This window comes from Nansenia antarctica (assembly GCF_963989245.1).
Source record: "Nansenia antarctica genome assembly, chromosome: 1".
Taxonomy (NCBI): Eukaryota; Metazoa; Chordata; class Actinopteri; order Argentiniformes; family Microstomatidae; genus Nansenia; species Nansenia antarctica.
Window position 1 is genome coordinate 109,852,122 of NC_137674.1, and position 27,622 is coordinate 109,879,743.

The window sequence follows — 27,622 nt, forward strand, 5'->3', positions numbered from 1 at the left end:
TTCTGCACCACATTGCTCACCGAATGACAGTGTGTCACATCTCACTTGCACAGCATTTTTGCACAACCTGATATGACTTGAACCTAATGTTGTTTACATGAAGAATGTTGATATGCTGATTTGCATTCTGCTGCTATCACCTATTCTGTTATCTATTATTATTTATTGTCGCTCTGACGCTATCTTGTGTATAGCCTACAGCTATTGTCGATTCTTGTTTATATCCTGCTTATTCTATTATTGATTTTGTATTTCTGCAGCGATGCCAATGTCTAATTGAACCTGAACCCCAAGAATTGTACTCTTTGCATCCGTACATTGATGTAATAAAAGCAATTGTGATTCTGATTCTTATTCAGTGATGTCGATTTCCCCAGTCTGTCATACCACTCTACACCTACCAGGTGGGAGCAATCATACTTAGATGAGTGTTGAAGAAGGTTGTGCACCGCTAGGAGAGATTGTGTTGTTCAGTGTGTACCGCTTTTTCAACCAAATGAATGTGCAACTAAAACTGTGAGGGTTCAAACCTCTTACATAGATGACCCAAGCGTATATATTCCATTAAACCAACAGAACACTCTTGTTGTTAGAGACATTGGAGTTTACAACTCTCAGACAGGGCTACTCATCACAAGAGCGTGACTCCAAAGCACCTCTACAACATCTACAAAAGAGATCAACCCCTTTTTCCCACAATGCACTGCTTCTGAACATAACAGAAGGTCAGAATGAAACTCTTCCACACATTGTTTTATTTCCCACAGTACTTCTACTTTTGATATCTTATATTACCTGTTTGAAGTTGTAATTCTGATTACTTCTACACAGACATCCACTGCTGTTTGACCCCAACCGTTACCAAGCTACTGACCAACAGTCATTCCTCATCACCATGGACACCCTTCCCAGCATTCCTGATCCTTCGGTTCATAAACATGATGAATGGGTTGATCTCAGCTGGGAGGAGGAGAGGGTGCCGGAAAACTGGAAGGAAGGAGTTATTATCAAAATTCCAAAGAAAGGAGACCTAACCTGCTGCAACAACTACAGGGGAATCATGCTTCTTTCAGTACCAGGCAAAGTCCTGAACAGAGTGTTACTGGAGAGAATGAGAACTGCAGTTGATCCCCTACTTCGAGACCAGCAGGCAGGTTTTAGGAGTAACAGATCCTGTGCCGACCAGATTGCCACACTACGCATCACAGTGGAACAATCTATAGAGTGGAACTCCTCCCTATTCATACATTTCGTAGATTACGAAAAGGCCTTTGATAGCGTGGACAGAGAGACACTGTGGAAACTAATGAGGCACTACGGAGTCCCTGAGAAGATCATCTCCCTGGTCCAGAACACCTACCAGGGAATGACTTGCAGGGTCTTACATGCAGGCCAGACGTCAGACAGTTTCGAGGTCAAGACCGGAGTGCGACAGGGATGTCTACTGTCACCCTTCTTGTTCCTCCTGGTCATAGACTGGATAATGAAGACCATCACAGCGGGCAAGAAGGAAGAAATACAGTGGACCCTCTGGTCACAGCTTGATGACCTTGATTTTGCTGACGACCTGGCACTCCTGTCACACAGCTATAACCACATGCAGGACAAGACCACCCAGCTTTCAATCACATCCCTTGCAGCAGGCCTCAGGATGAACAAGGAAAAGACCAAACTGATGAGGATTAACACCCCGAACACCACCCCCGTCATCATAGACGACAGACCCATCAGAGAAGTTGACTCCTTCACCTACCTTGGCAGCGTCATTGACAAGCAGGGTGGCACAGACAGTGATGTCACTGCTAGGGTAGGCAAAGCCAGAGCAGCCTTTATCATCCTGAAGAACATCTGGGCCTCAAGGGAAATAGTTACTCCAACGAAGGTGCGCATCTTTAACTCTAATGTTAAAAGTGTCCTTCTCTATGGCTCAGAAACATGGAGAATGACAAAGAAAACATTGCAGAAAATCCAGACTTTCATCAACATCTGTCTGAGGCGCATCTTCAAAATCAGGTGGCCAGATAAAATCAGTAATAAGGAACTGTGGCAGAGAGGGAGCCAGGAGCCAGTAGAGAGCCAGATCAGGAGACGGAAGTGGGGATGGATTGGTCACACCCTGCGCAAACCAGCAGCTACCATCACACGACAGGCCCTGACATGGAACCCACAGGGAAAGCGGAAAAGAGGAAGGCCCAGAAACAGCTGGAGGCGGGACTCTGAGGCGGAGTTGAAGAGGCTGGTGAAGCCCCCTGGGCCGAATGAATGTTTTGAAGTGAGCTTTAAAACCCCCCAACTGTTAGAGGAATTCTGGACCTTTCATAGGATTAATGAACACAAACCCCCACTTAACCGTTTTACAGCCCACCCACTAACGGATTTAGAATCAAAAGTGGTCACAATTCAATTCCACAATGAGGTGATTCAGGAATATGATATTGAGGTGTGGCTACACCGTCATGCCACCCTTAAATCGGGGGCCCGGATGGTCCTGGATGAAGACGGAGTGTGGACGGGGGCCAAGAAATGGCTGGTGCAACTCCGTCCGGACCCGGAGGGGATAGGCGGAGTCCAACATATCCCCAGCACCATCAACCTGGGGAACAACAGGGGCTCCGTCTACTACTACGGTATGCCGAAGCTCTGCAGGAACTGCGGCCAATTGGGCCATCTGGCAGCGGCCTGCAAGGCCGTGGTATGTAAAATCTGCCGCCAAGACCACCCGACGTCGGAGTGCACCACGACCAGACCTTGCAACCTGGGCGGGGGACAGGGGCATCTTTACCGTGACTGCCCAAGTTCCTATGCAAGTAGAGCCCGGGGCTATAAATCCAACCAACCACCACCCCAACCCCCACCCCCACCCCAACCCACACCCCAACCCCCACCCCAACCCCCACCCCAACCCACACCCCAACCCACACCCAACATGGAGGAAGAGAAGGGAGAGACGGAGGAGGACCGGCGCCCGAGCGATAGAGGGGACGATCAGAGCTCGAGCGACGGAGAAGGAGAAGGAGAGGAACCAACCGTCCCAGCACCCCCTACAGACAACCTCAACACCCACCCCCTCCTAAACCCCATGGCCACCTCCACCCCCTGCAAAAACACCATGAAGGGGGAGCCGGCCTCTATTGAGATAGCCACCAGCAGCACACCGCAGATCCACCTCCCCTCCCAATCAGACAGTGAAAATGACTGGAGCTTGGCTCAACCAAAACGCAAAAGACCACAAAAAAAGGCAATCCGGAAAAAACCAGACAAAAAGACTACTCCAGAACCCAAACCCCAACGCCATACAGGTAAGCCGGCTCCCCCCCCCAAACCCTCCTCCCCACCCTCTTCCTCTCTCCAGTCATCACATGCTCCTCACCCTGCACAGCCCACCAGCCACCCCCAGTCCATGCTCACCGGACCGTACGGGCCACCGAAAATCACCTCATCAACAACACAGATACGGAGGCCACCAGGCAGTCAGAGGGGAGACAACCCCCACACCATGAGCAGCCAAGGGGAGGTACCACACTATCTGGCCCCCAACGACCCATTGGAGGGCCTCAACCTCATGTGCAATAACTTAGCAAAAATTGGAACAAACCAAATCCAAGAACCATGAGGATAACAATCTCATCTCTCAACACCAGAAGCCTCCGGCAACCAGACAAACGGGAGGTCGTCTACCAGTACATCACCCAACATCAGTCAGACATGTATATCCTCCAGGAGTGCGCCATCCCATTCAAGGAGATGGACGCCACCCTGGAGGAGGAATGGACACGGGGGGACTCTCTCTGGTCAGGCTCAAACATTGATAGAGCTGATGGGGTCGGCATTTTGGTGGCCAACCCTTTTCTGCAGACCAAAAAGGGGGAGGTTGTAGAGAGCGGGCGAATCCTGGTTCTGGACCTAGAGATCCAGGGTTCGCCGCTGAGGGTCATCAATGTGTACGGCCCAACCAACGTGGCCAAGAGAGTCTCCCTTTTCAAGAAACTTCGGTCTCTCCTCCTCATCCCCACACCAGTCCTAGTGGGGGGAGATTTCAACTGTGCCCTCCGGGATGAGGACCGCAGCAGGCCCAGGAGAGACCGATCCACTACAGAACTTCAGTCCATCATAGACGACTTCCAACTGGTAGACGCCGGTGGCACCTCCCCGCCGACACACACAAGGGTGAGTTCCTCCGGGAATTCTTCCTCCAGGATAGACATGTTCTTGCTCTCGCCAGGTCTGAGGATGGGAACCCTGACCAGCCAGGCGGCCCACTTCTCGGACCACAGGATGTTGACAGTGTCCCTGGAATGGGATGGCCAAACAAGAGCGGGTAGGGGTACCTGGAGGATGAATACATCGATCCTTCAGGACCCAACAGTGGTGCATTCCTTCTCCAGGCGCTACCTGGAGTGGAGGACCCTAAAAGAACTGTTCGACTCCCCGATAGAGTGGTGGGAGATGGTTAAGGCCAGGACAAAGGGCTACTTCGGGTCAGTCGGAAGGAGGAAAGCGGCAGAACAGAGGGCCAGGTTTCAACACCACAACGCGGCCCTCCAACGCCTAAGTCTCCTACAACTGGGTGGTCTGGATGTGGCCCGAGAACTGGCTGAGACCAAACAACACCTTGCCACCCTCTACCGGGAGCAACAACAAAAGAAACAGTTCAGGGAAAAACTCCAGGGCCTGGAGGAGGAGGAGAAATGCACACGCCACTTCTTCCGCAAGGCACGGTCAAAACACAAGCCTATCCTGTCCCTATACGACACCAATGGGGACACCGTGTCAGACAGAGGCAACATCCCGGGGGTGGCAAGAGAGTTCTACGAGAGTCTCTACAACATCAAGACAACCGACGAGACTCTCATGGCCACCTTCCTGGATGGTCTGGACCGGGTCCCCGAGGGTGGTGAGAGTGAGAACCCAGAGCTGACCACGGAGGAGCTCACCCGGGCCGTGCACTCCTTGAATACACACAAGGCCCCTGGACCGGATGGGATCCCAGCAGAGTTCTACAAGACTCTCTGGGATCTCCTCAAGGAGGACTTGGCGGAGGTCTTCAAAGCCGTCTACAGGGAAGGGAGGCTTGGAGAGTCAATGAGACAGAGTACGGTCACACTGATCCCCAAGAAAGGGGACCTCAAGGACCTCCGGAACTGGCGCCCCATCAATCTCCTCCCAGTGGACTATAAAATCATGACAAAAGCCCTCACCCAACGGTTTCAAACCCTCCTCCCCTCAGTTATAGCCCCTGACCAGACCTGTAGCGTCCCCGGTAGGTCCATCAACGACAACCTGCTCCTGGTGAGAGACCTCATCCTGCACTCCCAGGAGCGGAGGTCCCCTTTAGGCCTTCTCAGCCTGGATCAGGAGAAGGCCTTTGACAGGGTTAACCATGGTTTCCTGCAGAGGGTGCTGAGAGGCATGAACTTCCCCCAGCACCTGCTCAACTGGACCGAACTCTGCTACAACAACATCACGAGCAGAGTTCGGATCAACAACCAGTTGACAGACCCCTTCCCCATCAAAGCTGGAGTACGGCAGGGATGCCCCTTGGCCCCTCTACTGTACGTCATCTACCTGGAGCCGTTCCTACGGAAGATCAGGAGCTCCCCCAACATCATGGGCTACCCTCTACCAGGGGCCCGGGGGGAGAGGCTCAAGGTGGTGGCGTACATGGACGACATTACCATCGTCGGCACGGATAGTCGCTCCATTTCCACAGCAACGAAAGTGGTGGAGGACTACTGTGCAGCCACGGGCGCCCTGATCAATAGGGGTAAGTGTGAGCTGTTTCTGTCGCAGCACTGGCAGGAGAACCTGGCAACCTCCTTCCCTGTAAAGACGGAAAACATTAAGCTGCTGGGGATCACCTACCAGAAAGATGGAGGAGCCTCCGGCAGCTGGAAGGAGACCATCCGCCAGGTCCAAAAGAAGATCTGTGAGTGGAGTGCACGGCCTCTCACAATGACAGGCAAGATCCTGGTCCTGAAGGCTATTGTTCTTCCCATTCTCCTTTACCTGGGCAGGGTGTTTCCCCCAGACAGAGCAGTATCCAAAACCATCGAAAGGATCATGTTTACCTTTGTCTGGGGGAGCCAGATGGAAAAACTAAAACGCACCACCCTGTACAAAACAGTGGAGAATGGGGGGAAAGGGGTCCCAGACATCCTAAACATCATTAGGGCACAGGGACTCTCCAACCTCATCAACAACATCAACAACAAAGATAGGAAAGCCAGGTTCTTTGAAATATACTATGCCACACCCATCCTCCGGACACTCAGGGTGACCGCATCAATAAATCACACTGTGCCCTACAGCTGGGACCCCCCTCCTGTCTACAAGATATGGAGGGACTTTGCCTTCAAGACAGGATTGTCCGCGGCTGGGCTGGCCTCATGGAAATACAAAGACATTATGACCTTCATAAGGTCGAAGGAAACCATTACTCACCCCAAGGCCAGCACAGCCGTGGACTCCAAACAGGTATGGAAAAACATTAATCATAAATGTACTAACAATAAACAAAAAGACATTGCCTGGATGGCTGCTCATGGTTGTCTCCCCACTAGGGAATTCTTGCATAGGCGGCACATCGCAACGACTGAGAAATGCCCCCACGGATGCACGGACACAGAACACATTAACCACCTGTTCTGTGAGTGCCCCGTGGCCAGGCGGGTCTGGGCCCTGTTTGTTCCCTCTGTCTCCCTAAACAGCCTGCTGACCCTGCCCCGCTTGACGGGCGAGAACATCCTGTATGGTCCTCCCGGGGGGTGCACAACCCCCCAACTACAACAAGAGTGGAGGATCATCAGCGCCGTCAAGCAGGTACTCTGGGAGACGAGGAACATCAGGGTCTATCAGAAACAGAGCGTCCACCTGACAACCCTGAGGAGGAGAATCACCCTCTGCCTCAGGGACCATGCTATTGTTGACTTTAAAAATAACCCGGATCAAGCAAGAGCGGTGTGGGGGGTGGAGAGATGGAAGGACGTCATCCTCTAAACCCCCCCCCATGCCGCCCCGCATCGACCAACCCCCCCCCACCCCGGGCCTACCTCACTACACCACCAGTTCCTGCACTATCACCTTCACCACCGTTCCAGCACAAGCCCTGGTCAGCAGTATCACCATCACAAGGACCAGGAGAGGAGCAGCGCACAACACCAACAGGGAAGTTTACTGCACCTTCCACCACCTACACATGTACACAGCACTGACCCACTTCCTACCCTCACCAGAATATCACCACACACAACCCACAGCCGAACCAGCCGTCTCTGCCAGCACCACCAGCACCAGGATGACCAACACCACTGGGTCACAGGGAAGTACTGATCACCCGCCTGACACCAAAATGCACACTACACAAACCATGCACACCTCCCTTCTCTCACTCCTGTATCTTTTCAGGCACATGTCATATCCAGCTCTGACACCTACCCAGGCTTCCAGACCCAGGAGCAGAGACCGGCGGGAACCACCACGTCACCCCAGCACCAACCCCAGGTTCCAACTCAGCGACCCCAAACCCCCTGTTCCGGGCCACCCCCCCCCAACTCCAGGCCCCCAGCTACAGGCCCAGTCCCCTACCCGCCAACCCCCAACCCCCAGCCCGGAACAAGCTGAGAAGAGCCAGGGAGCTTTTTCCCTGGATAAGCTGTGTACAGGTTTTTCGCCTCTGCTTGCCTGCCATGCGCCGAGCTCTCTGGGCCTCTGCTCAGGGGCCTACGGTCGGCCTGCGTGCTCGATCTGCTCCGCCGCTGGGGCGCCTGGTCCGGCTAGCCTCGTGAAGGGCTACAGGAGTCTGAGCCTGGTGGGCTGGGCCGGATGCGCCGGTGGTGGGGCGGGTCGGGTGAGTCGGGTGTGTGGGGTCCCTCGGGGGAGGGAGGTGGGGGAGCCACGGCTTTGCACTGGTGGGCAAACTGGATAGTAGTCGCTCTACAACTAGAGGGCTGCAGGGGAATTTTTTTCCCGGATGCACAGCGAACAGGTTTTTTACCCCTGCCTCCTACCGACACTGGAACCTGGACACTGAACACTGAACACTGAACATTACACTACACTGGACAATACACTGAACACTGAGCACTTTAGTTAGTTTAATGTTGGTTGTTGTTGAATGTAATGTCTTAAATGTCTGATTGTTTGATTAATTGATTGTATACACGGTGTTGCGTTTTTATAAAAACCAATAAAAAACACCTTTAACTCTAATGTTAAAAGTGTCCTTCTCTATGGCTCAGAAACATGGAGAATGACAAAGAAAACATTGCAGAAAATCCAGACTTTCATCAACATCTGTCTGAGGCGCATCTTCAAAATCAGGTGGCCAGATAAAATCAGTAATAAGGAACTGTGGCAGAGAGGGAGCCAGGAGCCAGTAGAGAGCCAGATCAGGAGACGGAAGTGGGGATGGATTGGTCACACCCTGCGCAAACCAGCAGCTACCATCACACGACAGGCCCTGACATGGAACCCACAGGGAAAGCGGAAAAGAGGAAGGCCCAGAAACAGCTGGAGGCGGGACTCTGAGGCGGAGTTGAAGAGGCAGGGTACCAGCTGGGGAGAGGTGGAGAAGAAAGCCCAGAGCCGTGATGGATGGAGAAGAGTCGTTGATGGCCTTTGCTCTGCAAGAGATCCAACGACATAAGTCAAGTCACAGGTGTTCCTAATGAAGTGATCAGTGAGTGTATATCCGACAGCAATCATACTGGCTTGAACCATGAAAGTCGGCAGTCCATCACAGCACTCCACGCCCAATAATTGGGAACAAACATATGAGGGTTGCAGAAGTTTGAGCACCATTGTGAGAGAGCAGGATGTTCAGTCTGTAGAGCACTCTTGTAAAAGTTTCAACCAACGGAATTTAGTGCGACCTCTTACATAGATGACCCAAACGTAAATATCCCATTAAACCAAGAGAACACTCTTGTGGTTTGAGACACTGGAGTTTACAACTCTCAGACAGGGCTACTCATCACAAGAGCGTGATTCCAAAGCACCTCTACAAAATCTACAAAAGAGATCCCCTTTTTCCCACAATGCACTGCTTCTGAACATAACAGAAGGTCAGAATGAAACTCTTCCACACATTGTTTTATTTCCCACAGTACTTCTACTTTTGATATCTTATATTACCTGTTTGAAGTTGTAATTCTGATTACTTCTACACAGACAACCACTGCTGTTTGACCCCAACCGTTACCAAGCTACTGACCAACAGTCATTCCTCATCACCATGGACACCCTTCCCAACATTCCTGATCCTTCGGTTCATAAACATGATGAATGGGTTGATCTCAGCTGGTCTGTGACATGTACAGCCTTGTTGTTACGCAATGTACATGACCTAGTGATGGCGAGATGAAGCTTCTTGAACTGTTGAAGCTTTCCATCAAATTGCGTCACACTTGGACCGAAGCTTCATGTTGCTTCATTTGCTCTACTGCGCCATCAAGTGGACAATAAATGTATAGCAGGCAGAGTGATAATGACACCGTGGATTTGGTGTGTGAAGCTTTGAATTGAATAAATGTGCTTGTGTTACTAGGAACAACAACATTTTATTCATTTTTATTTAAAAATAACAATTTCCCCACAGTGCTGGGCTTCAGGCGGTTTCTTTTTTTTGAGACGATTTCACCTGCTTTTGAAAATATCCTTTCACAGGGCACAGATGAAGCTGGGGTACATAGATAATTAACGGCAAGTTTATACAAATTAGATAGATAGATAGACTTTAATTGTCATTGTTACAGTACAGGTACCAAACAACGAAATTTAGGAGGGGAGGCTCCCCTGGTGTTTAAGAAAGGAAAAAGAAACACATTTTGGAAAAAGCATAGATGCATAAAATCACAAGAAGGTAAGGAGCTGGTTTACATCAATAGAGGCTATGTACACAATCCACTGTACTATACTGCACAGATAGTCAAATAGGGTTGTCATATTTCACAAGAAAGTATTTTTTCACTTTTTTTTTAAAGTGTCACAGTTTGCAGGCTTGAAAATGTACATGTTTGTGCCTCAGCACTAGCTGCCATACAATCCGTCCGGACTTGTCCTGGGCCCAGAACTTAGGCCTTTTCTGTGTTCAGGGCCTTGACGGCCCTGTGGTAGAAGCTGTCCTTCAGTCTGTTTGTCCTAGCGGCCGGGGTCCTGTACCTCCTGTTCGAGGGCAGCTTGACAAAGTGTTCGTGCCCAGGGTGGGTCGGGTCCTTGGAGATCTTGGAGGCCCTCCTGAGACAGCGTGTTTTGTACAGCTCCTCCAGAGAGGGGAGGGTGGCGCCGGTGATCCCCTGTGCTGTTCTCACGACTCTCTGTAGATCGCTTCTCTCCGCTGCCGTGCAGCTGTGGTACCAGTTGGAGATGCCGAAGGTGAGGATGCTCTCCACTGCGCCGTGGTAGAAGGCCACCAGCATCTCCTGCTTGCTGTGTTGTTTCTTGAGGCATCTCAGGGTGTATAGCCGCTGTTGTGCCCTCTTGATGGTGCCTTTAGTGTTGTCCTTCCAGGCCAGGTCATCCCGCATGATGTGTCCCAGGAAACGGAGGTTTGAGACCATATCCACGCTCTCTCCGTCGATGAGCAGGGGCAGGATCTCGGACTTTTTCCTCCTGTAGTCTACGATGAATTCCTGGGTCTTTGACTTGTTTAGCAGCAGGTTGTTTACCTTGCACAGCTTGCTCAATTGCTCTACCTCATCCCTGTACGCCGCCTCGTCCCCCCCCGAGATACATCCCACCACGGTGGTGTCGTCTGCAAACTTTACGATGTAGTTGCTGGGGTGGATGGGGGTGAAGTCGTGGGTGTAGAGGTTGTAGAGGATGGGGCTTAGCACGCAGCCCTGGGGTGACCCAGTGCTGAGGCTGAGGGCTGTGGAGGTGTGGGGGCCCACCCGCACCCTCTGGGGGCGGTCGGTCAGGAAGTCCTTGATCCACGCACATATAGAGTGTGATAGACCCAGGTCTAGTAGTTTGGTCACTAGCCTGTCTGGAAGGATGGTGTTAAAGGCGGAGCTGAAGTCCACGAAGAGCAGTCTCGCGTAGCTGTTTCCCCTCTCCAGGTGGGATAGAGTGGCGTGGAGAGTCGTCGCTATGGCGTCCTCTGTGGACCTGTGGGCTCTGTAGGCGAACTGGTATGGATCCAGGTTGGGCGGGAGGCGTGTGAGTATGTGGGCCCGGACTAGTTTCTCGAAGCACTTCATGATGATTGGTGTGAGTGCCACCGGGCGGTAGTCGTTTAGGCAGCTCACCGTGCTTTTCTTCGGGACTGGGATGATAGTTGAGGTTTTCAGGCAGGGTGGGACGGTGGCCTGGGACAGGGATACACATGTTTGTGTTCTTCCCAATACTGTAGGGGGTTCTGCATCCTTTCGATGTTTGGTTCAGCCAGGTAGGTATGGACCTCCACTGTTGCATTTGCAGTTACATTTTGGGTCCTCGCCTGCAGGACTGTGGTGTCTAAACGACGCCACAGTTTGTTACCTAAAACAGACAAACAGGCTGTCAGTGTCAGTGAATATATACAATAAGACAATTAGAATGTATCCAGTATACATTACCTTGAGTCACAGGCTGCGAAGTTTCTGATATGGGGGGTTGTGATGACGAGAGGAGGAGGAGGAGCCAAATCCGAGCCACTTCCCGAATCGGTCACGTGGTACGGCCGGAAGGCGAAGCTTCGCTCTTACCACATACGTCATCAACACACGCCTCGTTACGCGCTTCACAAAAATCTTCCTCTGTTACTCGACACACGCTCCGAAGCGTCGGCTTCATCTCGCCATCACTACAAAGTACATATTACATACAAGGTCATCTAAAAGGATAAAAACCCAAGAAAGCCACTGGCTTATTTCAATTGCGGTCCTTGATTAGATACATGGCATATAGATATGCACTCTCTGACTGTGTTATTAGATACATGGCATAGATATGTACTCACTGACTGTGTTATTAGATACATGGCATATAGATATGCACTCACTGACTGTGTTATTAGATACATGGCATATAGATATGCACTCACTGACTGTGTTATTAGGAACTCTGAACTAGTATTGGGTAGGGCTTCCATTTGCTCTCTAAACAACATACATTCTTTGCTGCATTTCTTCCACAAGATGTTGGAAACACTCATTGGAGATTTGTACTTTCAATCTGTGAATCTCCTGTTCTACCACATCCCAAAGGAGTTCTATTAGATTCAGATCTGGTGACGGGGAAAGCCATTAAAAAACACTGACCTCATTATAATGTTCATGAAACCAGTTAGAGACGACTTTTGCTTTGTGACTGGGTGCATTATCATGCTGGAAGCAGCCATTAGAAGATGGGTACATTGTGACCATGGAGGGATGCACGTGGTCAGCAACAATACTCAAATAGTCTGGGACATTCAAGTGAAAAAGTGTGCCAAGAAAACATTCCTCACACCATTACACCACGTGAATGAATGAGAAGGTGAACAGGTGTTCCTAATGAAGTGATCAGTGAGTGTATATTCAACAGCAATCATACTGGCATGAACCATGAAAGTCGGCAGTCCATCACACCACTCCACGCCCAATAATTGGGAACAAACATACCCAGATGAGGGTTGAAGGAGGTTGAGCACCATTGTGAGAGAGCAGGATGTTCAGTCTGTAGAGCACTGTTGTAAAAGTTTCAACCAACTGAATTTAGTGCAACTAAAACTGTCAGGGTTCAAACCAGGGACCTCTTACATAGATGACCCAAGCGTATATATTCCATTAAACCAAGAGAACACTCCTGTTGCTTGAGACATTGGAGTTTACAACTCTCAGACAGGGCTACTCATCACAAGAGCGTGACTCCAAAGCACCTCTACAACATCTACAAAAGAGATCATCCCCTTTTCCCACAATGCACTGCTTCTGAACATAACAGAAGGTCAGAATGAAACTCTTCCACACATTGTTTTATTTCCCACAGTACTTCAACTTTTGATATCTTATATTACCTGTTTGAAGTTGTAATTCTGACTACTTCTACACAGACATCCACTGCTGTTTGACCCCAACCGTTACCAAGCTACTGACCAACAGTCATTCCTCATCACCATGGACACCCTTCCCAGCATTCCTGATCCTTCGGTTCATAAACATGATGAATGGGTTGGTCTCAGCTGGTCTGTGACATGTACAGCCTTGTTGTTACGCAATGTACATGACCCTTCTGACTATTCAGATGTATGGCATATAGATATGCACTCACTGACTGTGTTATTAGATACATGGCATATAGATATGCACTCACTGACTGTGTTATTAGATACATGGCATATAGATATGCACTCACTGACTGTGTTATTAGGAACACTGTACTCATACTGGGTAGGGCTTCCATTTGCCCTCAAAACGATGTAAATTATTTGTGGCATTGGTTCCACAAGATGTTGGAAACACTCATTGGAGGTTTGCACTTTCAAGCTGTGAATCTCCTGTTCTACCACATGCCAAAGGAGTTCTATTAGATTCAGATCTGGTGACTGGGAAAGCCATTAAAAAAACACTGACCTCATTATCGTATTCATGAAATCAGTTAGAGACGACTTTTGCTTTGTGACATGGAGCATTATCATGCTGGAAGCAGCCATTAGAAGAGTGGGGACATTGTGTCCATGAAGGGATGCACATGGTCAGCAACAATACTCTCAAATAGTCTGGGACATTCAAGTGATGATTGATTGGTATTAACGGGCCAAAGTGTGCCAAGAAAACATTCCTCACACCATTACACCACGTGAATGAATGAGAAGGTGAACAGGTGTTCCTAATGAAGTGATCAGTGAGTGTATATCCGACAGCAATCATACTGGCTTGAACCATGAAAGTTGCCAGTCTATCGCACCACTCCACCTCCACTAATTGTGAACAAACATACCCAGATGAGGGTTGAAGAAGGTTGAGCACCATTGTGAGAGAGCAGGATGTTCAGTCTGTAGAGCACTGTTGTAAAAGTTTAAACCAACTGAATGTTCAACTAAAACTGTCAGGGTTCAAACCAGAGACCTCTTACATAGATGAACCAAACGTATATATTCCATTAAACCAAGAGAACACTCTTGTTGTTAAAGACATTGCAGTTTACAACTCTCAGACAGGGCTACTCATCACAAGAGCGTGATTCCAAAGCACCTCTCCAACATCTACAAAAGAGATCATCCCCTTTTTCCCACAATGCACTGCTTTTGAACATAACAGAAGGTCAGAATGAAACTCTTCCACACATTGTTTTATTTCCCACAGTACTTCAACTTTTGATATCTTATATTACCTGTTTGAAGTTGTCATTCTGATTACTTCTGCACAGACATCCACTGCTGTTTGACCCCAACCGTTACCAAGCTACTGACCAACAGTCATTCCTCATCAGCATGGACACCCTTCCCAACATTACTGATCCTTCGGTTCATAAACATGATGAATGGGTTGATCTCAGCTGGTCTGTGACATGTACAGCCTTGTTGTTACGCAATGTACATGACCCTTCTGACTATTCAGATGTATGGCATATAGATGTGCACTCACTGACTGTGTTATTAGATACATGGCATATAGATATGCACTCACTGACTGTGTTATTGGGAACACTGTACTCATACTAGGTAGGGCTTCCATTTGCTCTCGAAACAACATACATTCTTTGTGGCATTTATTCCACAAGATGTTGGAAACACTCATTGAAGATTTGCACTTTCAAGCTGTGAATCTCCTGTTCTACCACATCCCAAAGGAGATCTATTAGATTCAGATCTGGTGACTGGGAAAGCCATTAAAAAACAATGACTTTATTATCATATTCATGAAACCAGTTAGAGACGACTTTTGCTTTGTGACTGGGTGCATTATCATGCTGGAAGCAGCCATTAGAAGATGGCTACATTGTGACCATGAAGGGATGCACATGGTCAGCAACATTACTCAAATAGTCTGGGACATTCAAGCGAAAAGTGTGCCAAGAAAACATTCCTCACACCATTACACCACGTGGATGAATGAGAAGGTGAACAGGTGTTCCTAATGAAGTGATCAGTGAGTGTATATCCGACAGCAATCATACTGGCTTGAACCATGAAAGTTGCCAGTCTATCACACCACTCCACGCCCAATAATTGGGAACAAACATACCCAGATGAGGGTTGAAGAAGGTTGAGCACCATTGTGAGAGAGCAGGATGTTCAGTCTGTAGAGCACTGTTGTAAAAGTTTAAACCAACTGAATGTGCAACTAAAACTGTCAGGGTTCAAAACAGAGACCTCTTACATAGATGACCCAAGCGTATATATTCCATTAAACCAAGAGAACACTCTTGTTGTTAGAGACAATCGAGTTTACAACTCTCAGACAGGGCTACTCATCACAAGAGCGTGATTCCAAAGCACCTCTACAACATCTACAAAAGAGATCATCCCCTTTTCCCCACAATGCACTGCTTCTGAACATAACAGAAGGTCAGAATGAAACTCTTCCACACATTGTTTTATTTCTTAGTTCTACCACATCCCAAAGGTACCACATCCCTATTAGATTCAGATCTGGTGACTGGGAAAGCCATTAAAAAACACTGACCTCATTATAATGTTCATGAAACCAGTTAGAGATGACTTTTGCTTTGTGACATGGTGCATTATCATGCTGGAAGCAGCCATTAGAAGATGGGTACATTGTGTCCATGAAGGGATGCACGTGGTCAGCAACAATACTCAAATAGGCTGTGGCATTCAAGCGATGATTGATTGGTATCAACAGGCCCAAAGTGTGCCAAGAAAACATTCCTCACACCATTACATCATACACCATATGAATGAATGAGAAGATGTACAGATATTCCATCTGTGCAATATTGCTAAGCTCCGGTCTGTGGTATCCCACGCAGAGTTGGAAATGATCATTCATGCCTTTATATCATCCCGATTGGACTACTGTAATTCCCTTTTCACCTGCCTCGGCGCATCCATCCTGGGCCGGCTAATGGTCCAACATGCAGCTGCAAGGCTGTTGACTAGGTCCAGAAAATCATCACCCCCATCTTAGCATCCATACACTGGCTCCTCATCAAATATATAATTAATTTCAAGGTTCTGGTCATCACCTACAGAGCCCTCCATGGTCAGGCACCTGCTTACATCTGTGACCTACTGCAACCTTACAGCCCCAGTAGGTCTCTCAGGTCCTCTGACCAGAGTTTGTTGGTTGTCCTCTGTGCCAGACTGAAGACCTAGGGTGATGGAGCATTCCAAACCGTGGCTCCCAGGCTTTGGAATGCTCTGCCCTGGGATCTTAGATCAGCTGGCTCGGTCGAGGCTTTTAAAAAACAGCTAAAGACTGTCTTGTATAGACAGGCTTTTGGATAGCCCCAAGGGCCTGTCTTTCTGTGTCCTGTGATGTTGTTGTACACCTGTTGTCTGTTACTTGTTTTTATTCTCACTTGTTTGCCTGTTTTAACCTGCTGTGGCTTTCGCTCTTGTATTATGTTTTATTGTGTTTCTTCCTTGTTATGTAAAGCACTTTGTTACCCTTGGTCTGGGAAAGGTGCTGTATAAATACATTTTACTTACTTACTTACTTACTTACTTAATAAAGTCTTCAGTGTGTGCCTCACAAACAAGCCCCCTGTCTAATCCCTGACTAACACAGCAAATTTGCTTCCAATGGGGAGATTTATGATAGCGGGATAAAATCACCAAGCATAGCATCATTTGAATGCTAATTCTTCTGTTATGGAGGGTAGCACAATAGAGGCAGACACAAAATGGCCGTGTGTAGGAAGATAAAGAAGGTCATATAATGGCCTTGGCATCATACAATACCATTATGTATGCTGAGTAGTTTGCTACCTTCTGTGGACTACAAGTGACTGCACTTACATAGCGCCTTTATCCGTGGATGATCAAGCAAGAGCGGCATGGGGGGGCGGTTTAGAGGATGACGTCCTTCCATCTCTCCACCCCCCACACCGCTCTTGCTTGATCCGGGTTATTTTTAAAGTCAATAATAGCATGGTCCCTGAGGAAGAGGGTGATTCTCCTCCTCAGGGTTGTCAGGTCGACGCTCTGTTTCTGATAGACCCTGATGTTCCTCGTCTCCCAGAGTACCTGCTTGACGGCGCTGATGATCCTCCACTGTTGTTGTAGTTGGGGGGTTGTGCACCCCCCGGGAGGACCATACAGGATGTTCTCGGCCGTCAAGCGGGGCAGGGTCAGCAGGCTGTTTAGGGAGACAGAGGGAACAAACAGGGCCCAGACCCGCCTGGCCACGGAGCACTCACAGAACAGGTGGTTAATGTGTTCTGTGTCCGTGCATCCGTGGGGGCATTTCTCAGTCTTTGCGATGTGCCGCCTATGCAAGAATTCCCTAGTGGGGAGACAACCATGAGCAGCCATCCAGGCAATGTCTTTTTGTTTATTGTTAGTACATTTATGATGAATGTTTTTCCATACCTGTTTGGAGTCCACGGCTGTGCTGGCCTTGGGGTGAGTCATGGTTTCCTTCGACCTTATGAAGGTCATAATGTCTTTGTATTTCCATGAGGCCAGCACAGCCGCGGACAATCCTGTCCTGAAGGCAAAGTCCCTCCATATCTTGTAGACTGGAGGGGGGTCCCAGCTGTAGGGCACAGTGTGATTTATTAATGCGGTCACCCTGAGTGTCCGGAGGATGGGTGTGGCATAGAATATTTCAAAGAACCTGGCTTTCCTATCTTTGTTGTTGATGTTGTTGATGAGGTTGGAGAGTCCCTGTGCCCTAATGATGTTTAGGATGTCTGGGACCCCTTTCCCCTCATTCTCCACTGTTTTGTACAGGGTGGTGCGTTTTAGTTTTTCCATCTGGCTCCCCCAGACAAAGGTAAACATGATCCTTTCGATGGTTTTGGATACTGCTCTGTCTGGGGGAAATCTTTAGTAAAATTCTCTTTTATTGAGATTTTACATTTTCGGTACAGGTTATAGGCAAACAGTAGGTCATACATTATCATCATCATCTCACCATACATTATTTACGTTACATAATCCTGTCATATCATCTGTCACATTTCACAATCACATCAATTCAGTCAGTGTTTTTAAAGTTTTTAAAGTTCTGGTAAGTCTGGCAGGTTTGGAACTGGTGAGGGGGGGGGGTTGGAGATTGGAGAGGGGCCTCTTCCAAGTGACTGTGTGAACGGGTGTAATGGTGTGAGGAATGTTTTCTTGGCACACTTTTTCGCTTGAATGTCCCAGACTATTTGAGTATTGTTGCTGACCACGTGCATCCCTTCATGGTCACAATGTACCCATCTTCTAATGGGGTTTTCACCAACATCTTCAACCAGTCCCTGTCCCAGGCCACCATCCCACCCTGCCTGAAAACCTCAACTATCATCCCAGTGGTTCAATGGCTGCTTCCAGCATGATAATGCACCATGTCACAAAGCAAAAGTCATCTCTAACTGATTTCATGAATATGATAATGAGGTCAGTGTTTTTTAATGGCTTTCCCAGTCACCAGATCTGAATCTAATAGAACTCCTTTGGGATGTGGTAGAACAGGAGATTCACAGCTTGAAAGTACAAATCTTCAATGAGTGTTTCCAACATCTTGTGGAAGAAATGCCGCAAAGAATTTATGTTGTTTTGAGAGCAAAGAGGCCCTACCCAGTATGAGTACAGTGTTCCTAATAACACAGTCAGTGAGTGCATATCTATATGCCAGGTATCTAATAACACAGTCAGTGAGTGCATATCTATATGCCATACATCTGAATAGTCAGAAGGGTCATGTACATTGCGTAACAACAAGGTGTTTTTTATTGGTTTTTATAAAAACACAACACCGTATATACAATCAATTAATCAAACAATCAGACATTTAAGACATTACATTCAACAACAACCAACATTAAACTAACTAAAGTGCTCAGTGTTCAGTGTATTGTCCAGTGTAGTGTAATGTTCAGTGTTCAGTGTTCAGTGTCCAGGTTCCAGTGTCGGTAGGAGGCAGGGGTAAAAAACCTGTTCGCTGTGCATCCGGGAAAAAAATTCCCCTGCAGCCCTCTAGTTGTAGAGCGACTACTATCCAGTTTGCCCACCAGTGCAAAGCCGTGGCTCCCCCACCTCCCTCCCCCGAGGGACCCCACACACCCGACTCACCCGACCCGCCCCACCACCGGCGCATCCGGCCCAGCCCACCAGGCTCAGACTCCTGTAGCCCTTCACGAGGCTAGCCGGACCAGGCGCCCCAGCGGCGGAGCAGATCGAGCACGCAGGCCGACCGGAGGCCCCTGAGGAGAGGCCCAGAGAGCTCGGCGCATGGCAGGCAAGCAGAGGCGAAAAACCTGTACACAGCTTATCCAGGGAAAAAGCTCCCTGGCTCTTCTCAGCTTGTTCCGGGCTGGGGGTTGGGGGTTGGCGGGTAGGGGACTGGGCCTGTAGCTGGGGGCCTGGAGTTGGGGGGGGGGGGCCCGGAACAGGGGGTTTGGGGTCGCTGAGTTGGAACCTGGGGTTGGTGCTGGGGTGACGTGGTGGTTCCCGCCGGTCTCTGCTCCTGGGTCTGGAAGCCTGGGTAGGTGTCAGAGCTGGATATGACATGTGCCTGAAAAGATACAGGAGTGAGAGAAGGGAGGTGTGTATGGTTTGTGTAGTGTGCATTTTGGTGTCAGGCGGGTGATCAGTACTTCCCTGTGACCCAGTGGTGTTGGTCATCCTGGTGCTGGTGGTGCTGGCAGAGACGGCTGGTTCGGCTGTGGGTTGTGTGTGGTGATATTCTGGTGAGGGTAGGAAGTGGGTCAGTGCTGTGTACATGTGTAGGTGGTGGAAGGTGCAGTAAACTTCCCTGTTGGTGTTGTGCGCTGCTCCTCTCCTGGTCCTTGTGATGGTGATACTGCTGACCAGGGCTTGTGCTGGAACGGTGGTGAAGGTGATAGTGCAGGAACTGGTGGTGTAGTGAGGTAGGCCCGGGGTGGGGGGGGGTTGGGCGATGCGGCGCGGCATGGGGGGGGGATTTAGAGGATGACGTCCTTCCATCTCTCCACCCCCCACACCGCTCTTGCTTGATCCGGGTTATTTTTAAAGTCAACAATAGCATGGTCCCTGAGGCAGAGGGTGATTCTCCTCCTCAGGGTTGTCAGGTGGACGCTCTGTTTCTGATAGACCCTGATGTTCCTCGTCTCCCAGAGTACCTGCTTGACGGCGCTGATGATCCTCCACTGTTGTTGTAGTTGGGGGGTTGTGCACCCCCCGGGAGGACCATACAGGATGTTCTCGCTCGTCAAGCGGGGCAGGGTCAGCAGGCTGTTTAGGGAGACAGAGGGAACAAACAGGGCCCAGACCCGCCTGGCCACGGAGCACTCACAGAACAGGTGGTTAATGTGTTCTGTGTCCGTGCATCCGTGGGGGCATTTCTCAGTCGTTGCGATGTGCCGCCTATGCAAGAATTCCCTAGTGGGGAGACAACCATGAGCAGCCATCCAGGCAATGTCTTTTTGTTTATTGTTAGTACATTTATGATTAATGTTTTTCCATACCTGTTTGGAGTCCACGGCTGTGCTGGCCTTGGGGTGAGTAATGGTTTCCTTCGACCTTATGAAGGTCATAATGTCTTTGTATTTCCATGAGGCCAGCCCAGCCGCGGACAATCCTGTCTTGAAGGCAAAGTCCCTCCATATCTTGTAGACTGGAGGGGGGTCCCAGCTGTAGGGCACAGTGTGATTTATTGATGCGGTCACCCTGAGTGTCCGGAGGATGGGTGTGGCATAGTATATTTCAAAGAACCTGGCTTTCCTATCTTTGTTGTTGATGTTGTTGATGAGGTTGGAGAGTCCCTGTGCCCTAATGATGTTTAGGATGTCTGGGACCCCTTTCCCCCCATTCTCCACTGTTTTGTACAGGGTGGTGCGTTTTAGTTTTTCCATCTGGCTCCCCCAGACAAAGGTAAACATGATCCTTTCGATGGTTTTGGATACTGCTCTGTCTGGGGGAAACACCCTGCCCAGTGAGTGCATATCTATATGCCATACATCTGAATAGTCAGAAGGGTCATGTACATTGCGTAACAACAAGGCTGTACATGTCACAGACCAGCTGAGATCAACCCATTCATCATGTTTATGAACCGAAGGATCAGTGATGCCGGGAAGGGTGTCCATGGTGATGAGGAATGACTGTTGGTCAGTAGCTTGGTAACGGTTGGGGTCAAACAGCAGTGGATGTCTGTGTAGAAGTAATCAGAATTACTACTTCAAACAGGTAATATAAGATATCAAAAGTTGAAATTCTGTGAGAAAATAAAAGCAAAGGTGGAAGAGTTTCATCCTGACCTTCTGTTATGTTCAGAAGCAGTGCATTGTGGGAAAAAGGGGATGATCTCTGTTGTAGATGTTGTAGAGGTGCTTTGGAATCACGCTCTTGTGATGAGTAGCCCTGTCTGAGAGTTGTAAACTCCAATGTCTCTAACAACAAGAGTGTTCTCTTGGTTTAATGGAATATATACGCTTGGGTCATCTATGTAAGAGGTCCCTGGTTTGAACCCTGACAGTTTTAGTTGCACATTCAGTTGGTTGAAACTTTTACAACAGTGCTCTACAGACTGAACATCCTGCTCTCTCACAATGGTGCTCAACCTTCTTCAACCCTCATCTGGGTATGTTTGTTCCCAATTATTGGGCGTGGAGTGGTGTGATAGACTGGCGACTTTCATGGTTCAAGCCAGTATGATTGCTGTCGGATATACACTCACTGATCACTTCATTAGGAACACCTGTTCACCTTCTCATTCATTCACGTGGTGTAATGCTGTGAGGAATGTTTTCTTGGCACACTTTTTCGCTTGAATGTCCCAGACTATTTGAGAATTGTTGCTGACCATGTGCATCCCTTCATGGTCACAATGTACCCATCTTCTAATGGCTGCTTCCAGCATGATAATGCACCCAGTCACAAAGCAAAAGTCATCTCTAACTGATTTCATGAATATGATAATGAGGTCAGTGTTTTTTTAATGGCTTTCCCAGTCACCAGATCTGAATCTAATAGAACTCCTTTGGGATGTGGTAGAACAGGAGATTCACAGCTTGAAAGTGCAAGTCTTCAATGAGTGTTTCCAACATCTTGTGGAAGAAATGCCGCAAAGAATTTATGTTGTTTTGAGAGCAAAGAGGCCCTACCCAGTATGAGTACAGTGTTCCTAATAACACAGTAAGTGAGTGCATATCTATATGCCATGTATCTAATAACACAGTCAGTGAGTGCATATATATATGCCATGTATCTAATAACACAGTCAGTGAGTGCATATCTATATGCCATGTATCTAATAACACAGTCAGTGAGTGCATATCTATATGCCATACATCTGAATAGTCAGAAGGGTCATGTACATTGCGTAACAACAAGGCTGTACATGTCACAGACCAGCTGAGATCAACCCATTCATCATGTTTATGAACCGAAGGATCAGGAATGTTGGGAAGGGTGTCCATGGTGATGAGGAATGACTGTTGGTCAGTAGCTTGGTAACGGTTGGGGTCAAACAGCAGTGGATGTCTGTGTAGAAGTAATCAGAATTACAACTACAAACAGGTGATATAAAATATCAAAAGTTGAAGTACTGTGGGAAATAAAACAATGTGTGGAAGAGTTTCATTCTGACCTTCTGTTATGTTCAGAAGCAGTGCATTGTGGGGAAAAAGGGGATTAGCTCTTTTGTAGATGTTATAGAGGTGCTTTGGAATCACGCTCTTGTGATGAGTAGCGCTGTCTGAGAGTTGTAAACTCCAATGTCTCAAACAACAAGAGTGTTCTGTTGGTTTAATGGAATATATACGCTTGGGTCATCTATGTAAGAGGTCTCTGGTTTGAACCCTGACAGTTTTAGTTGCACATTCAGTTGGTTGAAACGTTTACAACAGAGCTCTACAGACTGAACATCCTGCTCTCTCACAATGGTGCTCAACCTTCTTCAACCCTCATCTGGGTATGTTTGTTCCCAATTATTGGGCGTGGAGGGGTGTGATAGACTGCCGACTTTCATGGTTCAAGCCAGTATGATTGCTGTTGAATATCAACAGAATCAGAATTGTTTTCATTGCCAAGTTTATTTGCACATAAAGGAAATCGACTTGGTGTGGTTGGTGCATAGGACATAAAAAACAGCAAAATATAAGCAAAAATTATGTTGACGATAGTGGTAAAAATAGCAATAGAACAATCATTATATGTGTGTGTGTGTGTGTGTGTGTGTGTGTGTGTGTGTGTGTGTGTGTGTGTGTGTGTGTGTGTGTCTGTGACAGGAGGGGGGGGAGTCAGTGAGAGGCAGAAATCTTGTTTTTGAGGCACTCACTGAAGACTTCATTAGGAACACCTGCTGTACACCTTCTCATACATTCAGGTGGTGTAATGGTGTGGGGAATGGTTTCTTGGCACACTTTGGCCCATTAATACCAATCAATCATCTCTTTGAGTACCACAGCCTATTTGAGTATTGTTGCTGACCATGTGCATCCCATCATGGCCACAATGTACCCATGTTCTACTGGCTACTTCCAGCATGATAATGCACCCAGTCACAAAGCAAAAGTCGTCTCAAACTGGTTTCATGAACATGACAATGAGGTCAATGTTCTTAAAATGTCCCCCCCCCCCCCAAAAAAAACTACTTCTCCCAATAAAGTCTACAGAAGATGATATATTTTGCTGAATTCATTCATGCATGGAGGAAACCTAACAAATTTCCACCGCCATTTCCATAAACTAAACGTGTAAAAAGTCTGCGTTAATTATGGGTTATGTAAAGGTTACAGTTTATGGGGATACAAATGATCAAGGAATTTAAAATAAATTATGTTATTATGAAAGAATGAAATAACATTTCACTGTGATGTAACAGCAGTGGAACTTGAGTGCTTGAGAGACAAAAAGCACATCATTCCAGAGAGTGAACAACACACCGGGGTAGCAGACAATTACAAGCTAATTATCTCCATTCTTAAATAAGTGCTTCAATCATGATATTCCGGAAACTTATATTCAAATTAGACGTGAAATCATGCATTCAAATGAGTCTCTTGTTTATAAGGGTATCGTTTATTGAAGCTGCTTATGCAACAAACACTTGGTAATGAAGGTAACGATGGTAATGAATCACTCTTTTCTCTCACCTTCCACTTCACAGGTTTCAGTGAAGTGAAGATATGAGGAATTCCACAGGGATGAGTTCTGACCTATTCTTTGCCTCTTTTAATAAATCGGTCTGACATTTGAGAATGGCAAAAAAGAGAAGGGTAACTCATTGGTTCACCAACCAAGGGCTCACTAATGCACTTCAGAATACATTACTGCTGCCCTCCACAAGTTGGAAGTGTCTGGTACATCATTCCGGGTAAAAAACATGGAAAACAGCATCAACACTAGGACAGCCGTGCCTATTTCACCTACTCTTAGCACCATGTGACCATAGTCTTTAGAATGGGAATCTGCTACTTACACACAAAGGTCACCAGATGGTAAATTGTAAATTAGCCTGCCTCCTACACCGAAAAACTGCAAAATAGCATTATACTAGCTTATTCTGATAAGCACATATCTAGGAAAAGTCATGAAAGGAGGGTCCTGAAATTTGATCAAGTGCAAAGGTATAAAAAATTGTTTTACTCACTTGGTCAAATGACCCCACCCATGGTTGTTCTAGTGTTAATGACCCCACCCATGGCTGTTCTAGTGTTAATGACCCCATCCATGGCTGTTCTAGTGTTAATGACCCCACCCATGGTTGTTCTAGTGTTAATGACCCCACCCACGGCTGTTCTAGTGTTAATGACCCCACCCATGGTTGTTCTAGTGTTAATGACCCCACCCATGGCGGGTGTCTCAGGAGACACCGTGCTGGGAGGTAGTGGATGTCTCAGGAGGAGCAGTTAAGGTGTAACCTGAAAAGATGGGTCTTCAGTTTCCGACGGAAGTCAAAGTCAAAAGTCAGTCAAAGTCAGCTTTATTGTCAATCCAATGTACAGACATACAGAGGGCTGAAATTGCGTTCCCCTCTTGGTGCATAGCAAACAAAAACAATAAACAACAACAACGTTGATCTTGTTTATGGGACTATATTCTGTGGCGGAAGGATATATGTATTCTGAAATGATTAACGACTGTAAATAAATGAATTTAATCTAACAACTGTGTATTTATTTTTTATATTATATGCTGGCTGTTGTAGAAAAGCAATTTACCATTCGAGGGCGGGGGTTGTGGACTCATTTACCACTGTACAGGGTTTTCCATAACCCTGTACCAGTGGTAAATGAGTCCACAACCCCTTCATCTCATAGTAAATTGCTTCCATATAGCACATTTCATACAACAGGGGGAATTCAAAGTGCTTTACATATAGCATTAATAGTAAACAGATAAAAAAAAAGAAAAAAAAAGATAAGAATATCTATAGATAAACATTTAATAAGATCATGAATAAGATTTTTATTCATGAATGGAAATGAATAAAAACATGGATGGAAAAGTGTTAGTGTTTAATCATAACTGTTGCAAAACATGAAGGTTTTTAACCTTCTTTTTTGGGCCTGTTTGATAAGATAAACGTGCAAAGAATAGACAGAGATGAACTTGTTTGAATAACGTTTTACATAATTGAATCAGCAACCCCTGTGGCACCCTCAATGAGACGACAGCTTTCTAATAGACATCCAGTTTAATCAAAATGGGTTCAGTTTTATATGCATTTTCCTTAAAGGAACCCAGAGGGAAATTGTCATTTTAAGCCAAGGGGGTTTTACTGATAATATCCCACTCTGGACTTTTTTTTGTGTGACATAATTGGTTATCTACCTGGTTTGGAAGCAATGAAGAGTGAAGACTCGTAACACTTTGGCACATCCAATATCGGCTGTGCCAACATGACTCGAATTTCAATTCTCCGTCTCCCGACACTTTGAAAACTCTGTGAGCCTGAGGTTTGTTTTCTAATTCAGGTTTGAATGACAACGCCTCCTAGCGTCGTCTATCTTGCCCCACCTCGCCAGCCTCCTCTGCTAACTCTCCCAGAGGCACCGGCTCTAGAAGAAAAGCGCATAAGCCCTCTGATAATAAAGAAAATGAAGGAGAAGTCGTATGCCATAATATCATGCAGTGATGAAGGTATGCTGTGGATAATAAGGGCCGTTTGTTTTATGCGTTGTGGTTGTGAAGGACTGTGTGTTGCTGGGACAGAAGAACCCACCTTAACACTACAACAGCCATGGGTCAAGAGTCAAGAGTCAAGAGTCACTTTATTGTCCCATCACTGGGAAATTTGTATTGGGCTTACACCCCACAGCAGCCAACAAAGAGCAACAGACAATACAGGATATTAGCACACAAACAGAAGGCGGACCTGATTAAAACAAGAGTGGGAATAAAATGATAAGCAAGATAAGTTGGGTGGGGTCATTAACACTAGAACAGCCATGGGTGGGGTCATTAACACTAGAACAGCCATGGGTGGGGTCATTTAACACTAGAACAGCCATGGGTGGGGTCATCTAACACTAGAACAGCCATGGGTGGGGTCATTTAACACTAGAACAGCCATAGGTGGGATCATTTAACACTAGAACAGCCATGGGTGGGGTCATGTAACACTAGAACAGCCATGGGTGGGGTCATTTAACACTAGAACAGCCATGGGTGGGGTCATTTAACACTAGAACAGCCATGGGTGGGGTCATCTAACACTAGAACAGCCATGGGTGGGGTCATTTAACACTAGAACAGCCATGGGTGGGGTCATCTAACACTAGAACAGCCATGGGTGGGGTCATTTAACACTAGAACAGCCATAGGTGGGATCATTTAACACTAGAACAGCCATGGGTGGGGTCATGTAACACTAGAACAGCCATGGGTGGGGTCATTTATTACTAGAACAGCCATGGGTGGGGTCATTTAACACTAGAACAGCCATGGGTGGGGTCATCTAACACTAGAACAGCCATGGGTGGGGTCATTTAACACTAGAACAGCCATGGGTGGGGTCATTTAACACTAGAACAGCCATGGGTGGGGTCATTTAACACTAGAACATCCATGGGTGGGGTCATTTAACACTAGAACAGCCATGGGTGGGATCATTTAACACTAGAACAGCCATGGGTGGGGTCATTAACACTAGAACAGCCATGGGTGGGGTCATTAACACTAGAACAGCCATGGGTGGGGTCATTTAACACTAGAACAGCCATGGGTGGGGTCATTTAACACTAAAACAGCCATGGGTGGGGTCATTTAACACTAGAACAGCCATGGGTGGGGTCATTTAACACTAGAACAGCCATGGGTGGGGTCATTTAACACTAGAACAGCCATGGGTGGGGTCATTTAACACTAGAACAGCCATGGGTGGGGTCATTAACACTAGAACAGCCATGGGTGGGGTCATTTAACACTAGAATAGCCATGGGTGGGGTCATTTAACACTAGAACAGCCATGGGTGGGGTCATTTAACACTAGAACAGCCATGGGTGGGGTCATTAACACTAGAACAGCCATGGGTGTGGTCATTTAAGACAGTCTTTAGTTGTTTTTTACCATTCAAAAGCCTGGGGGCCACGGTTTGGAATGCTCTATCACCCTGGGTCTTC

The 27,622-nt window shown here is 47.4% G+C and overlaps 1 protein-coding gene across 1 annotated transcript in view; it reads left to right on the plus strand.

Annotated features, from left to right (window-relative positions):
- Positions 1 to 1,306: 1,306 nt before the first annotated feature.
- Positions 1,307 to 27,622, plus strand: part of nmur1a (neuromedin U receptor 1a) — a gene marked incomplete at both ends in the record, with an annotated part of 75,579 nt that continues 49,263 nt past the window's right edge. Inside the window, one exon of the mRNA XM_080529740.1 lies at positions 1,307 to 2,239. Coding sequence (XP_080385866.1) covers positions 1,307 to 2,239 — 933 coding nt within the window. The remainder of the gene's footprint in view (positions 2,240 to 27,622) is intronic.